The 16289-nt window shown below is 39.9% G+C and overlaps 1 protein-coding gene across 1 annotated transcript in view; it reads right to left on the bottom strand.

Annotated features, from left to right (window-relative positions):
- The window catches only part of PACS1 (phosphofurin acidic cluster sorting protein 1), a 101079-nt gene that overhangs the window by 32819 nt on the left and 51971 nt on the right, over nucleotides 1-16289 (bottom strand). The window contains exon 2 of the mRNA XM_079788104.1: nucleotides 6737-6824. Coding sequence (XP_079644230.1) covers nucleotides 6737-6824 — 88 coding nt within the window. The remainder of the gene's footprint in view (nucleotides 1-6736; nucleotides 6825-16289) is intronic.

Below are 16289 nucleotides of genomic sequence, written 5' to 3'. Positions count from 1 at the left end.
ACTCTCTTTTTGATATCTCCTCCTGGATGTTTAATAAGCATCTCAAACATAATATGATAACCTGAAATTTGGACTTTCCCTCCAAACCAGTTTCACCCACAGTCTTCCCCATCTCGCCTAGTGGCATTTTCACCCTACCAGTTGCTTAATCAAAAATTCTGCCACCATCTCTTCTGTTGCCAGAATCACTGTTGTAGCCTATTAACCGGTTCTCCTGGCTCCTCTTTCAGTCTACTCTCCACACAGCAGCCAGAGTGGTCTTATCACTTTTCTGTTCGAGCGAAACCCTCCAATTCACACAGAATGAAAGCCAGAGACCTTGCAATAATCTGCACACATCCTCTTCCCATCCCTGTTCAATCTCATCTCCTACAGCTCTCACTCCTCTCCAGCCTCACTGGCCTCCCCCTCCTTCTTCTGGATTCTGCCAGACATGCCAAACAAACACAAGCATCCCAGACACACTCCTGCCTTAGGGCCCTGTCTTGGCGTTTCCCTCTGCTTGGAATGCTCTTCCTCCAGGTATCTGCATGGCTCCCTTCCTCACTTCTTTCAAAGTCTTCTCAATGAGGCCTACCTTGACCAACACGTATAAACTATAATTTGTAACCCCCCACCCTCACCCCGCATGCTCCATCCCCTTTCTCTTATATTATTTACTTATTTCCCCAACAGGACATATCACCTTCCAATAGCAGCAGTCCTCATTATCTGAACTGTCACTATCCAAATATGTGCTATAAATAGCTGTAAACATTTCTCTCCCAAATGCATTATCTGGATTGCAAACCTGTTAAAGTGAATTGCATATGCAGGTAACAGGACATAGAGTACAGTGCAGTCATAGCTCTGGCACTTTTAAAGCATGATGCATTTCTGCTTTCATCTTTCCCACCTTCTCCAAAGACTAAGACCTTCATGGGTCCCAATATTTGCTTCTTCCAGGTGCCTAGGATACCAAGTTGAGTCCAATTTAAAAATTATCTTTAGTATCTTTATGTATCATTTAAAATCTATGTAATAGTATACCTTCATTTGCAGTATAGAAGCAAAACAATTTATATCTGATACTATAGGATCATTACTTACAGCACATAAAAATATCCATCAATGAGTATTAATATATTAAAAATTAAGTCACTGGTATTTTATTTTTATTTTATTTTTAAAAATTTTTATTGATTTTCGAGAGACAGACAAACATTAATTTGTTGTTCCACTTATTTATGCATTCATTGGTTGATTCTTTTTTTTAAAAAATATATTTTATTGATTTTTTACAGAGAGGAAGGGAGAGGGATAGAGAGTCAGAAACATGGATGAGAGAGAAACATCGATCAGCTGCCTCCTGCACACCCCCCACTGGGGATGTGCCCGCAACCAAGGTACATGCCCTTGACTGGAATCGAACCCGGGACCCTTCAGTCCGCAGGCCGACGCTCTATCCACTGAGCCAAACCGGTTTCGGCCATTGGTTGATTCTTGTATGAGCCCTGACTAGGGATTGAACCCACAATCTTGGCATAAGGGGATGACACTCTAACCAATTGAGTTACCTAGCCAGGGCATCACTGGTGTTTTAAATTCTTCTTTTTTAAATAAAACTATTCTCTGTGGATTGTCACAAAAATATTTAAGAGTGCTGTAGTGATATTTCAGGAAATAGGCTGAGGTTTAAGATGTCTGAAAAGGCATTGCTATTTTTCCCATTTAAATAATGTAAGATAGACTTCTACCATCCAAAATGTTTTTAAGAATAGATTAAATTTCAAGAAAAGCCTGGATATCAGTTTTTTATTTATTATGTTGTCTCTTTCCTTCTACTACAATAATTTTGAACTCTTCAGTCACATTATCTTTTTAAACTCTTAAAAATTATTGATGCCCTATCTGGTTTGGGTCAATGGATAGAGTGTCAGCCTGCAGACCGAAGGGTCCCAGGTTCAATTCCAGCCAAGGGCACATGCCTGGGTTTTGGGCTCGATCCCCAGTAGGGGGCATGCAGGAGGCAGCCAATCAATGATTCTCTCTCATCATTGATGTTTCTATCTCTCTCTCCCTCTCCCTTCCTCTCTAAAAGCAATAACATATATTTTTAAAAAATTATTGAGGATCCAAAAAACCTTTGTTTATGCAGGTATTTCTATCCATATTTACCACATTAGGAATTAAAACGGAGATATTTAAAAATATATTCAACTCATTTAAAATAACTATAATAAGACTACCTACCATATGTTTACATAAAAATATTTTTATGAAAAATAACTTTTCCAAAACAAAAACAATTTATAAGAAGATGGCATACATTTTAAAATAACTATATTGGGATATAATCCAAATACCACCCAATTCACCCATTTAAAGTATACAGTTCAATGGCTTTTAGTATATTTAGAGTTGTGCACAACACAATCAATTTTAGAACATTTATCACCCCCAAAAGAAACCCCATATTCTTTAGCTGTTGCTCTACCAACTTAATCACCCCCCTTCCCTACCCCGAGGCAACCAGTCATTTACTTTCTGACACTGGATTTGCCTGTTCTGGACATTTCACATAAATGGAACCATATAATATGTGGTCTTTTGTGACTGGCTTCTTTCATTTAGCAGAATGTTTTCAAGGTTCATCAATACTGCAACACAGATATACTCTATTCTTTTTTATTACTGAATAATATTCCATTGTATGGATATACCACATTTTATTAATTCATCAGTTAATGAACTTGGATTGTTTCCACTTTTTAACGCTTATGCTGCCATGGGCATCTGTATGCAGTGTGTGGAAATGTTTTCATTTTTCTTGGGTAATATTTAGGAGTGGAATTGCTAGGTCATATAGCAACAATGTTTAACCTCTTCAGGAACTGCCAGGCTGTTTTCCAAAGCCTGGAAACTTTGCACCATTTTATATTCCCAACAGTATGTATGAAGGAGATGGCATACTTTTACATTTCTACAAATCCCTTTAGCCGGTTCTCATACCTGTTTCAATATTCAGTCTACTGAAAAAAATTGTCTTGGTTAAATATATGAAAATAATTCAGACTCACTGAGATATTGAGTTAGAAAAAAAGAGGGGCATTTTAACGGCCTTTTGGAACATTCTTTTTTTTTTAAAAAATATATTTTATTGATTTTCTACAGAGAGGAAGAGAAAGGGATAGAGAGCTAGAAACATCGATGAGAGAGAAACATTGATCAGCTGCCTCCTGCACATCCCGCAATGGGGCTGTGCCCGCAACCAAGGTACATGCCCTTGACCGGAATCGAACCTGGGACCCTTCAGTCTGCAGGCCGACGCTCTATCCACTGAGCCAAACCGGTTTCGGCATGGAACATTCTTCTTTGATACTACACCAAAACTCTACAAGGGGTAGTGTTTTAAAGGTTATTGAGTAGAATTCAAAACCATATCAATAAGGTTTTTTATACTTTGTTTTATATATTAAAATCCAATCAATTAATTGAAAGTAGAAAAACTGGGAAATCCAAATACAGTCTGTAATTTATTTCTTCTTTTTTTTTCAGTCTGTAATTTTTGTTAACAGTGTTGTACTAGTGATAATTTCTTTTTTTAAAAAAATTCTTTTTAAAAAATATATATTTTTATTGATTTCAGAGAGGAAGGGAGAGAGAGAGAGAGAAACATTAATGATGAGAGAGAATCATTGATTGGCTGCCTCCTGCATGCCCCCTTTTGGGGGTCAAGCCCGTAACCTCAGCATGTGCCCTTGACCGGAATCGAACCCAGGACCCTTCAGTCAGCAGGCCGACACTCTATCCACTGAGCCAAACCAGCTAGGGCATACCAGTGATAATTTCTTAGTTTTGATAAATGCACTATGGTTAAGAAAGATGCTAACATTGGGAGAAGCGGGTTGAGGGGTGTACAGGAACTCTATGTCCTATTCCAGCATCTCTTCTGTAAATTTAAAATTATTTCAAATAAAAAGTTAAAAATAAAATCCAATCCATTGGTCTATTTTGGTCTTTGAATGAATCTTTCACCCAACATAACTCTGTGGCCTCATGCATCCATCATTTGGAAAATAATGGTTCACTGAATTATGTAAATCTTTCAAAAGTTACACATTTCATTATACAATATTTTTGAAAATCACAATTGTTACTATCCGATATCTTCAGAAAAGTCTATAAGAATTGGGAAGCTGTTAAGCCTACAGTGACAGAGACAGGTTTTTAAAAATTCTGATTTTCATGTGAAAGTTCAAATTTTATTTATCATTAGTCAAAAATATTCTGTTATTTCCTTTGAAGTGACAGTTCAAGAAAATAACTTCTGAATACCCAAGTCTGAATAACCAGTTTGTTTGTAAGCCCTTCTCTCAAAGTAAAAATGGTCCCATGAAAAAGCAGTGACTTTAACTCGTTGCACAAGCACTTGTCCCCGTGACGACAGCATTCTTCGCTATGAAGCAGAAGTGCTTCATGCATATTACCCATTTTATCACACAGAGTATTAGGCATGGAGTGCAGGGTTGAGATATAGTAAATTAGCCATTTTTACTATTTCTTCAAGGACATTCATAAGCAAAACTGGCCCTTTTTCGCTTCCTTCGAGTCTGATGGTAAACAATGCAATAACTACTGGTACAGCCTGGGGCAACTGCCTTGCTGTGCACTGAGGACCTGCTGCTTTATCCACCACTGCCCACTTCAATGCAATGTCACCACAAGTGGAAAGGACAAATAATGCCACAGTATTATCATGAAGATCACTTCAACCTTGTGTCTCTCCTGAAAGGGGGTTAGGGAGCCCAGAGTCTGCAGACCTCGTTTTGAGAACTGCTACTCAACCAGAATGCAAAGGTCCTTCAGGCAGGGATTTTGGTCTGTTTTGTTCACTGCTGTATCTAGCCCCTGTGCCTCGAACAATGATTGGAATATAATAGATGCTTAATAAATATGTATTAAATGAATATCTGGATAAATGAATGTGATAACATCTGTAATAACTTTCAACTGCTTAGAAATAAAGCAATAAAATTCAGAATATTTGCAGTTTTTTGGTATAATTTAAAATTTTATAGAATGTTAAATATTTAACCAGGAAATAAATTATTTCTTTTGGCAAAGGCATTTAACTGCAGGATGGTAAGAGCAGCAGGGAACTTTCGAAACCATACCAACAGCGTCTGCACTAGAAAGCAACAGCTTTTAGCGAAGGAAACAAGCCCTGCCCACTCCCCCCAAAGTGGGACACTGCCTGTGACCTAGAAACGGGTGCAAAACCAGGAAAGGAGGGAAGATACTGAAAGTTCCCACTTGCACGTACTTGCCCCACACTTTCTCTTCCGGCCCCTAGTCTCTGTGTATGTTTCACAGAATTGGGAAGAATCATGCACAAAAATGAACAGGGAGTAAGAGTATAAGGTGGGACAAAAAGGAATTCATAACAAGTAATTTAAACGTTTTAAGTTTTGAGATCTAAATTAAGAAAATTTTAGATCTCAGAAACAGAGCAAAGGACCTCAGTGTATGGTTCACATACTGTGAGTGCTACAGATGTGGATGTTAATGAAACCAATGGTAGTACAAAAATTGCTGCATGATAGTCGGTCTGGCTCATAAAATATCCAGTTAGTAGGGAGTTACCATAGAGTTCACTATTTTTTAATGACTAAGAATTAAATAAATATACCACTCTTAAGCTGAAGAATTCAAGAACTATTTAATGATTCCAGAGGCATTTGAGAATCTCAGTAAACTCTAGGGAGCTGTCATTAGAGAAGACTTATCAGTTAAGAAGGTCTGGTAATGGTGTTTAGTGACCACATAAATTACCAGCTCTTCAGTTTCTAGTCCCACTCTGACATTCAGTAATTAGCTGGCAACAAACACATTCCTTAACTCTTTTGTAGTTCACTTTTCCCCTTCTTCCTAGAAATTCAGGAATGCTTAGAATATGAAAGTATGTGAGCCCCAGCCGGTTTGGCTCAGTGGATAGAGCGTCAGCCTGCGGACTCAAGGATCCCAGGTTCGATTCCGGTTAAGGGCGTGTACCTTGGTTACAGGCACATACCCAGTGGGGAGTGTGCAGGAGGCAGCTGATAGATGTTTCTCTCTCATCGATGTTTCTAACTCTCTATCCCTTTCCCTTCCTCTCTGTAAAATATCAATAAAATATATATTAAAAAAAAAAAAGAAAGTATATGAATTTGGGTCCCTTGAAGATACTGAGTCAAGAATAGGGAGTTAAATGTGGGGATTGCCCAGAATATAAAATATCCCAGTAAAATTTTAATCTCTAATTCTGAAATAATAATCTATAAATTTCTTCTATCCTATAGAAAACCTCCAAAGAAAACCCCAACCCTTGTATCTGCTTGGCCTATAAATCCTGCGATAAAGGCTGAAACTGACACAAGCCACCCTAGCAGATTCTGCATGGTTTACCAAGTATGTACTTCAGGATCTGCATCACTTGGCCTTCACACTAACTTTGTTAGATAGGCAGGGCAGAAAGAGCCGTTTTTATTCTCCAGATGAAGAAACTAAGGTTTAGAAAAATTTAGTGCTTTAACTAAGAGTCAGCACTGGGATTCGGGGAGGTCTCACGAGCTCAATTGTCTTTCCACTGTTGCACTTACTTTTCTGAGTGAAGGGAGAGAGGTGGTCCCCCACATCAGCATTTCTAAAGCCCTAATAGTGGGCAAAAGTTATCCAGCTTCTTCGAACCCTGAACAAACAATCCTGCTCAACTCACCTGTAGCTTCACAGCAATGACCACTGAGTTAAGATCTTTGTCCATTTCTTTTAGCATGACCAGCTTCTTCAGGGTCAAGCTGAATAGCCTAGACAAATTTAGAGAAAGAAGATCCAGTCAGACGTAAGGAACTCATGAGAAAAGCTATTGACTTTCGGTTGGAGAAACACTGCTTTATCGGAAGTAAAAATGTCAGAATGCCATTCTCAGTCCAAACTGTGTCTTCCTTTAGTAAATGAGCACCCACCCATTTCATTTAACTGTTGTACTTGAGAAATGTCAAACAGGTACATTATCCCAACAACCTCCGGGGTGCCCATACACATCAAGCCAAAACCAACATGTATGGTATTGAAAGAACAGAAAACAAGCTCAATGGAACAGACCAGAGCACCCAGAAACAATCCCACAATTATACAGAAACTTGATATAAGAAAGGACAGTAACAAAATAACTGGGAAAAGAATAAACTCTGAAATAAGAAAATTTGGACCCTATCTCACACTAGATATAAAAAATAATCTCTAGGTGGATATTAAATACTTAATTGTAAAAGGCAAGATTTTAGGAGAAATATGGGAAATATCTTTCTGACTCTGAGGTAAGAATGGATTTCTTAAATAAGGCACTGAAAATACTGAGAAATTCCATTATATGAAAACTAGTGGCCCGGTGCACATTGAAAGGAAATTAATTAGAAGAAATGTTTTAATATCGCTATTTGCCCTTTATAATACAAGTGTCAACCAAATTCGCGATCGACAGTGACAGATCGAAACACACGCGTGTGATTGGCGCTGGTGACAGCTTTATTTGTATTGCGCATGCACAAGTCAACTTAGCTTTTTATATATAAAATAAACTTGCTTAATTAGACCTGCTTTCTGATGTAGCTAAACTTTTTCCAGCCCAGTGAAGCACCCCAACTTCTCTTTCAGGTAATTGTCAGCAACACAGCAGTAAATATCAACACGAAGCACATTATTATTGTAGATCACACAGGAAGAACAAAGGGTAAAATATTTCACTGCAGCTGTGTTTGACTATATTCTGCGCAGTGAGAAAACCTGAAGTCATTTTCAAAGTCCCCCATTTCTTACTTCTTTTCAGTTGGGTCAAGTTTCTAAACTTTCTAAATCTCTGTTTTCTGGCTAGTGAAAAGAAAATAGGATTCCACTGAGTCTCTTATCTACCTACTCCAGGACTTCTGTGAGGATCAAATGAGATGAGGCACGGGAAAATGCTTCACAAACATTTGGTTAAAGTGTGAAATGTTTGCGCCTGGCTATAAAACAAGTTGTGTTCCTGAGCTGAAGAAACTGCAAGGAGGCCAGTCATGGCTAGGGAGAGGAAGCCGGGCATTGCTACGTGATGTCATTACCCGGCACCCACAGTGACTGTTTCTGGGCTGGGCTGTGGGCTGCATTTTGTGCCTTGGGGTCTTGGGCTCCAGGGTGGTGGCGGGGCCTGTGTCCCACTTGGGGGAAGCTGAGTGTTGTTTTGTGGGCGCCAGGTCCGCGGTGCCATTTCTCTGTGTGCATCACAGCAGCTCCTATGTTGAGCGTCTGCTCCCTGGTGGTCAGTGTGCATCATAGCAACCGGTTGGACGCTTAGCATATTAGCCTTTTATATAGTACTAGTATATAGATTGGGAATTTCTGTTCATCAGGAGACACCACAGGATTAAAACACAAATCATGAACTTGGAAAAGATATTTGAAACTCATAATACTGATAAAGGATCTAGTATATAAAGAACTCCTATAATTCAATAAGAAAAAGACTGGCAAATCAATAGAAAAGTGGGTAAAAAGATATGAACAGATGTTTCATGTTTCCAGAAACATCTAGCCACTAAAGGCTAATAAATATACAAAAATATGCTCAACCTCATTAGGAATCAGGGAAATGCAAATTGAAATCAAAATATCATTTTACACCCACAAAATTGGCAAAACTAAGTGTGGGTGAAGATGCGGCATAATGGGAACTCATATGCTGCAGGTGGGAGTATCAGTTGGACCTTAGGCACTTAGGAAACTGTCAGGCATCGTCTTGTGAGGCCGACCATGTGTGAAATCCAGGATTCAGCAATTTCGCTTTTGGAGAAACGCTTGCCCTGTGAACCAGGAGACATATACAAAAGTCTATAGTCTGTCCTTAGCCTTCATGAGCTATATGACTGTGGGTAAGCTACTTCATCTTCCCATCCACTATTTCCTCATCTGTAAAATGAGGATTGTCATATCAACCCAGAGGGTTGTTGTGAGGATTCATATGTATAAAAGCACTGAGAATAGTGCCTGTCCCGCAGTAAGCTCTCAGTAAACTAGATATTACTTGTGTTATGCTTGTCAGAACCCAAATGTGCACTGTTGGAAGAGTGGGCGATAAACTGTGGTATATTCATACACTCAAGTGCTATCATCCAGCAGTGAAAATGACTTCAACATGCATTAATCTCAAAACACAATACTTAGTGAAAACAATGTTGCAGAAGACTACATAGAGTATGGTAATGTATCAAATTAAAAACCAAGCAAAAATAAACTACAAATTGTCTTGGGAAGTACATATAGGGAAACCTGTAAAGAGCATGAGGATGAAACCTAAGATGAGGTTGGGATGCGTGAAGGAAACAAAGAAGGCGAGTGTGTCTGCGGCCCAGTGAATGGGGAGAGCAGTAAGATGTGAGGTTAGAAAGGCACATGAAGGCTGGTTTTGATGGGAAACCAATGAAGAATTATAAACAAGTGAATGATATAAAATGATTTGTGCAAGCTCGTTCTACTGCTGTGTGAATATTGGACCACGGAAAGGAGAGGGTGGAAACAGGAGGACCTGTCGGCGGCTGTTGCAGGGGTCAGGTGAGAAGAAAGGAGGTTTGATCTGGGGCAGTAGCAGTGGAGATGAACAGAAAGGTGGAATTCAGGAACATTCTGGTAGAACTTGCTGATAAACTGAATGCAGGGTATGGGGAAAAGAAAGCTCAAAGAGGTTTCTGGGTTTTTGGCTTGAGCAATGAGTGGATGGATGGTGGTATTTATTGTTTACCGAAAAGAGGGAAACGGGGAAGTTTTTGGGTGATTAGGACAGAAAGTCAGGTCATTATTAAATGTGAGACAGCTTAAATATCCAACTGGAAAAATTGAAGTAGGCAGCTAGCTATGAGTCCTGAGATTCAGGGAAAGATTAGGCCAGAGACACAGATGTAGGAGTCACAGCATAAAGATGTTTAAAGCAATGGAGATGGCTGAGGTCTTCCAGAGGAAAGTTCCAGTTTAAAAAAAGGCCAAGACCGGAGCCCTGGGCATGCCAACGCTTACAAGTCTGGCAGCAGAAAGGTCCAGCAAGGGAGACTGAGGCTTCCAGTGAAGCAGGGAAAGAATGTGCCCCCAAGAACCTAGAGAAGAAAATGCTAGAAGACCTGTCAAATGCTTCTGAGAAGTAGCCAAGGTCAGAAAACTGATCATTGATTTGGCAAAACGGAGAATACTGGTGACCACATACGAGATGTTTCAGTGGAGCAGTAATAAACAAAAGCTTTGAAGTATCCCTTCTCCTCGGAAATGTAAGCAGTTGCACATGAAGGTGAGGACAGAGAACAAGGTTTCAAGCTGGCCAAAAAAGAGCAATGGGGTACAGAGAGGGAACTTCGTGGCCATGCTGACCAGCATGAGTCTAACAACTCACGTTTTCTAGCATTAGGCTGCTTTTTAAATGTCAGGACCAAATGGTCTCAGCAAAGACCACTGTGGTTCTCAGCATTCCCCGGGGAAGAGAGAAATTTTTATCTGAAAACGTAGGGAAGAGAGGTGACTGGGGACCTGGATGGGATAAGTCAACAAAATATGTATATATTTTAATTTAAGTGCCTCTGGTGTCACCCTAGAATTATATACAAGGAAAATGAGACATAGTACCCAGAGAGTTTCAATTATGCCCTACCACAGTGGTTGGCAAACTCATTAGTCAACAGAGCCAAATATCAACAGTACAATGATTGAAATTTCTTTTGAGAGCCAAATTTTTTAAACTTAAACGTCTTCTAATGCCACTTCTTCAAAATAGACTCGCCCAGGCCGTGGTATTTTTTGGAAGAGCCACACTCAAGGGGCCAAAGAGCTGCATGAGGCTCGCGAGCCGCAGTTTGCCGACCACTGCCTTACCATATCATTATCCCCGGGGTATTGTACTGTTTTTCTTAATCCTAACCCGAGGATATGTTTTTATAGAGGAGGAGAGAAACATCGATTAGCTGCCTCCCCCATGTGCCCCAACTGGGAATTGAACCCAAAACCTTTCTAGTGTAGGGGATCAACTGATCAACCCAGCTAGGGCTCCTTATACTACTTTTGAAATCACATAGATGAGGAGTTGATCCATTATCTCCTCCATAATGAGACTAGACTGATAAACTGAATAACACAAGGAAGAAATCTTTACTCTGCAAAGTCCAAAAAACGCACAATCACAGCAAGAGGCTCGAACCGAAGATCTCTGATCTCATGGCCAATTATGGAGGCATCACAGCCAAAAACTGGAGGTTCAGGAAGGAAACACCGAACTGCTGTCTGGCTCCCTTCTCTTTCTTATTGGCCTTCTCTTTCCTTTATTCCCACCTCACAACATCTAGCCTCTGGCAGATTTTACAATGTTTAAACAAACAAGAAAATTGGGTAATTTGGATTCAAGATGTCTTTCTTTAGACAACATTTTAAAAAGTGGGACATGTTGGGGGATGAAACAGCTTGCCATTTTACCTTTAAATTATACATTTTTAAGTATGGTATAACCACTGGCTTCTTTTTTTCCAGAGATAATTCCATCTTTCTCTCCCACCCCTCCAGGCAGGACCCACATTTGCTTCCAGAAAAAAACACACAGCTGCTATCAGGGTCAGGTAACAGTACAGGATAGTCCTTAGGCATTCTTGATAAGGAACTTCAGAGAGAGGAACAAACATTATCTTACTGTTTGAAACCACAAAAAATACAAAAAATATGCTCCCTATCACAGCTAGCTAGCCATTCAAAGACCTTCCACCTTGAAAAGGAGACCAGAATAAGAATGAACATTTTTCAAGTTTATTTACTGGTACTGCGACGTAAGAAGTACAAAATTTAGAACTATGATCTGAAAAGTAATTTAGCTTTAGATTAGAAATGTTAGAGACAATAGACTAAAAAATAAAATAAGATGAGCCTTATCTTAAAGTAATTATAAATGTTACATGGGCTTGAAATACTGGGGTAAGAAGAACATCAGGTCAGTCTTTACCAATAACTATTTTCAAAGGAAGAACCGCAATCATTTTTTGTATTAATATGAAAGAAACCTTACTTGTATCATTTTTAGTATGGTTTTTAAGTTATTCTCTAGTGGCAAATTTAATGAATATGCTTATACATTTGTCTAATACAGACATACACTCTGTATTTCTGTGTCTCCCTCTTCAACTTTTCTAAGGGCTCCAAATAAAAAGGGTCATTTTATTTTGCTTTTTGGGATGATCCTACATAATAAAGAGCTAATATGCTAATTAGACAGGATGGCGGAACAACCTTCACGAACGACCTTCCAGAACGACCAGTGGGCAGGGCCGAGAGGCAGCCGGGGCTGCGAGGGCCGAGCCCCTTGCATAAATTTCATGCATCGGGCCTCTAGTATCTATATAAAATAGTATATTTGCCCTCCCCCCAATTGATTGCCTATAAAATTTTAAGATGCACAAGTCTTAGAAAATATATATTTGTGAGTTTGCATAACAACTTTCCCTCTGACAACTTCGAATATGCCTTATTTTCATCTTTGACTGTATTAATTTCCGAGGGCTGCCATAACAAATTACCACCAACTTGGTGACTTACAACAACAGGAGTTTATTTTCTCATGGTTCTATTGATTGGAAGTCCAAAATGAAGGTGTCAGCAGGGCTGCAAGCTACCTGAGCCTCTAGAGGAGAATCCTTCCTTGCCTCTTACACTCGGTGGCTGGCAGTCCCTGGCATTCCTTGGCTTATAGGCATATCAATCACTCCAATCTCTGTCTCTGTCTTCCCATAACCTTTCCTCTTGTGTCTCCCCTTTGTTTCTGTGTGTCTCAAAACTCCCTCTCCTTTCTCTTATAAGGACATCAGTCATTGGATTTAGGGTCTACCCTAAATTCAGGATGATCTCATCTTGAGATCCTTAATTATATCTGCAAAGACCCTATTTCCAAATAAGGTCTCATTCACAGGTATGAGGATTAGAACTTAGACACATCTTTTCAGGGGCCACTATTCAACCCACTATATGGATTAATGTTCATCTGATGGGGCTCCTAAAATAAAGTGTGTTTGCCTCTCATGACACCATATTCTTCCTAGAATCCAACTTGACTTGGGGAAAGCTATCATTTATAGGAAGTCAAAAGTGAATCCCTGATGCTCTGAATGCTCACTTCCTAACTTATTTATTTTTATGTCCAAATAAGGATTTTTTTTTCCTGTGGGAAGAAAACAAAGCCAATTGGACCTATTCTTTCTTATCTGGCTGAGATTTCAAGTGGGAACTCATTCACTGTCCAATGGAATTAAAGGATCATTTTATTACTATTACCCACACTGTACCATTCCTATTTCTACTTGAGTTAAAACCTGCCACCTTTTGGAAGGGAGAGGAAGAGAAGGATAGAAATATCAATGATGAGAGAGACTCACTGATCGGCTGCCACCTGCACCCCCCTCCCCCCCCCCCCCCACTGAGGATCGAGCCTGCAACCAGAGCATGTGCCCTGACCAGGAATTGAACCATGACCTCCTGGTTCATAGGTTGATACTCAACCACTGAACCACACCAGCTGGACTTGGGCAGTTTTTACTCAGATGCTGGCCTCATCATTTCTGCAGTATTTTCTTGCTTCCATCTTAAATTTCCAGCTGTTCTTCTATCCCTAACCTCTGTTCTTTGTCACCTCTTACCCATAGGGCTGCAGTTTTCCATTGTCATTTCATTCCACTAAAGCCACCATAGAGTCTGGAGGAAATTCTTTGACAAAAAAAGCCATAATCTTTCAAGTTTCGCTCCTTCCAATTACAAATTTTTAGGATTCAACTCTCCTCCTTCCAATTACAATTTTTTAGGAGTCAACTCTCCTCTAGCATCTATCTGTTTTTGAATGCTTTTAGTAGTTTATTTTTCCAGATTTTTTTTTTTTTTTTTAGATTTTCTCATTTTTATCTGTGGGAGGATTTGGGCAACCACTTCAATCTACCTTCTTTACTGGAAATTTCCTCTAATTCAACTGAGAATAATTTACAATTAAATGTACTTTTAAGGTTTTTAAAAATAATATCTTATTTTAAAAGCATAGTGCAATATACAAAAGATTTACAAGTGAAAGTTTTAAAGTAACGGATATTAACATTCCAATGGTAAAGTCTTGATTGTCCTTAGAAATGTATTAAGTCAAGCAGTCCGTGTGCCACATGTGATAAACTCAAAGGCAGACAAGACTTTGAACTGTTTTTTCTATTTTAATGAAAAGGAAACAACATAAAACAAAATATCCCAGGTCCCAAATTAAAGAAGCTAGAAACTGGAATTCTGATCCTAGAAAAATGAATCTTTTTCTTGCCTAGGAGTCACCACTAATCAGTCTGTTCTATATTTAGAAACTGGAGGACATGGGAAATAGAACTCTTATTTGTTTTGGGTTTGTTTAACCATTGTGGCTACAATGGTTATTTTCAGGGGAGGAGAAAGAAAGAATGTGGATTGGGTAACTGTACCATAGATTACAGTATTAAATTCCAACCTTTGTATGAAATAATTACTATTTATAATACTCTAATAAAGCATATTTACATATGTGCAATGCATAATAGGAACAGAGAAATAGGATGGGGAGAAGTGAATAAATATGAATAAGTTTTGCCCCAAAATCCTATATAATAAAAGCCTAATATGCAAATTGTCCCCTCAACCGGGAGTTCGACCGGGAGTTCGACCGCTCACTATGACATGCTCTGACCATCAGAGGGCGATGCAAAACATGGTGGGTTTCGGCGACGTGGCGCTGGCAGTGGGTGGCAGTGGAGGCATTGCCGGCCCTGATGGGCCCTGACGAGAGTGGGACCACGGTGGGATGGTGGAGCAAGTGAGTGGGTGGCGCCAGGCCAAGGTGGATGCAAGCGGGGCATGATTGCCCTGCAGATGGCGACCAGCGGCGGCGGTGGGGGGGCAGGGCAGTCACCCGGCTCCTAGGCACTGAAGGAGCCAGGTGAGGGCCCGATAACTCAGGCTGAGGGGTGCACGTGGGGCCCTGGGGGCCCAGGTGCTGCCCAGGGCCCAGAGGTCAGCTGGGACCTACCCTTTCACACTAGATGCTTGCGCTTCGATTGCCCACCAGGCCCAGGGACCGCACCCGTGCACAAATTTCGTGGACCAGGCCTCTAGTATTTTTATAAGGTACTAAATAGACCTTTTTATAAGGTTAAAAAAACCCCACACACAATAGAAGAGGAACACAGGAGGTGGAATGGAGGTAAAAGTGCTACTTATAGACTGAGGACCTGATTTAGTAAACTTCACAATTCTAAATCACAGTTAGTGTTATGCTATGAGTACCTTTTTTTAAAATCCTCACCTGAGGATATGTGTGTGTTTTTTTTTTTTGTGTGTGTGTGTGTGTGTTTTATTGATTTTGAGAGAAACATCGATGTGAGAGAGAAACATCCATCGGTTGCCTCTTGTACTCTCCCTGACCAGGGATTGAACCTCCAACCTAGCTATGTGCCCTGACCAGGAATTGAATCCCCAACCTTCTGGTGTACAGGACAATGCTACAACTGAGCTACCCAGTCAGGGCTCCTATGAAATGCGCTATGAGTAGCTTTTTAAAAAGTTTCTGTATGTGTGTGTGTGTGTGTGTTTACAAAGTATTACTGGTACACTATAGAAAAAATATCTAATTTATTTTGAAAATATAAAGTGAAAGAAACATCCCTATACTAGTAAACATCTGGAGAGAATTATTGCTAAAAAGTCTGGGGGAGAAGTGTGTGTATGTGGGTCCACCAACCTTTGAATATATACTTATGTGCTTCTTTTTAACCAAATGGATATTTTACAGTTTACATTGATTAAGTGGACATCTTTCCATGTTAGTAATGTTCCTTGACTAAATCTGAAGAATCTGTCTCCCCCATGGTATGCAGCCACGATGTCTCTACTCAGTTGCCTTTTTATTTTTTTAATTCTTGTTTTAATTTTTAAAACTGACTTCGAAGGGCTGCCCCTGCATCTACATAGTTTAGTGACCAGCCAATAACTGGTTAAAGATTCAACTCACACATCGTGAGGCAGCTAGACTTCCAACCTCTGCCCATGGAGCTGTGTAGGGGTTATGGAATACAAAGTTCAGGTCTGACCCAACTTTTACTTTCTGCCAGGCCCTCCTGCATCTCTGTACATTTATTCAATTCCCCAGCCAACTAGGGATATGTGCATAACTTGGGACCGCTCCAGTCTTACCTGCATAGGCTTCTAGTCGGTCAGGAATGTGTAGA

Source organism: Cnephaeus nilssonii (genome assembly GCF_951640355.1).
Source record: "Cnephaeus nilssonii genome assembly, chromosome: 13".
NCBI classification, from domain to species: Eukaryota; Metazoa; Chordata; class Mammalia; order Chiroptera; family Vespertilionidae; genus Cnephaeus; species Cnephaeus nilssonii.
This window is presented reverse-complemented; position numbering and strand designations above follow the sequence as displayed.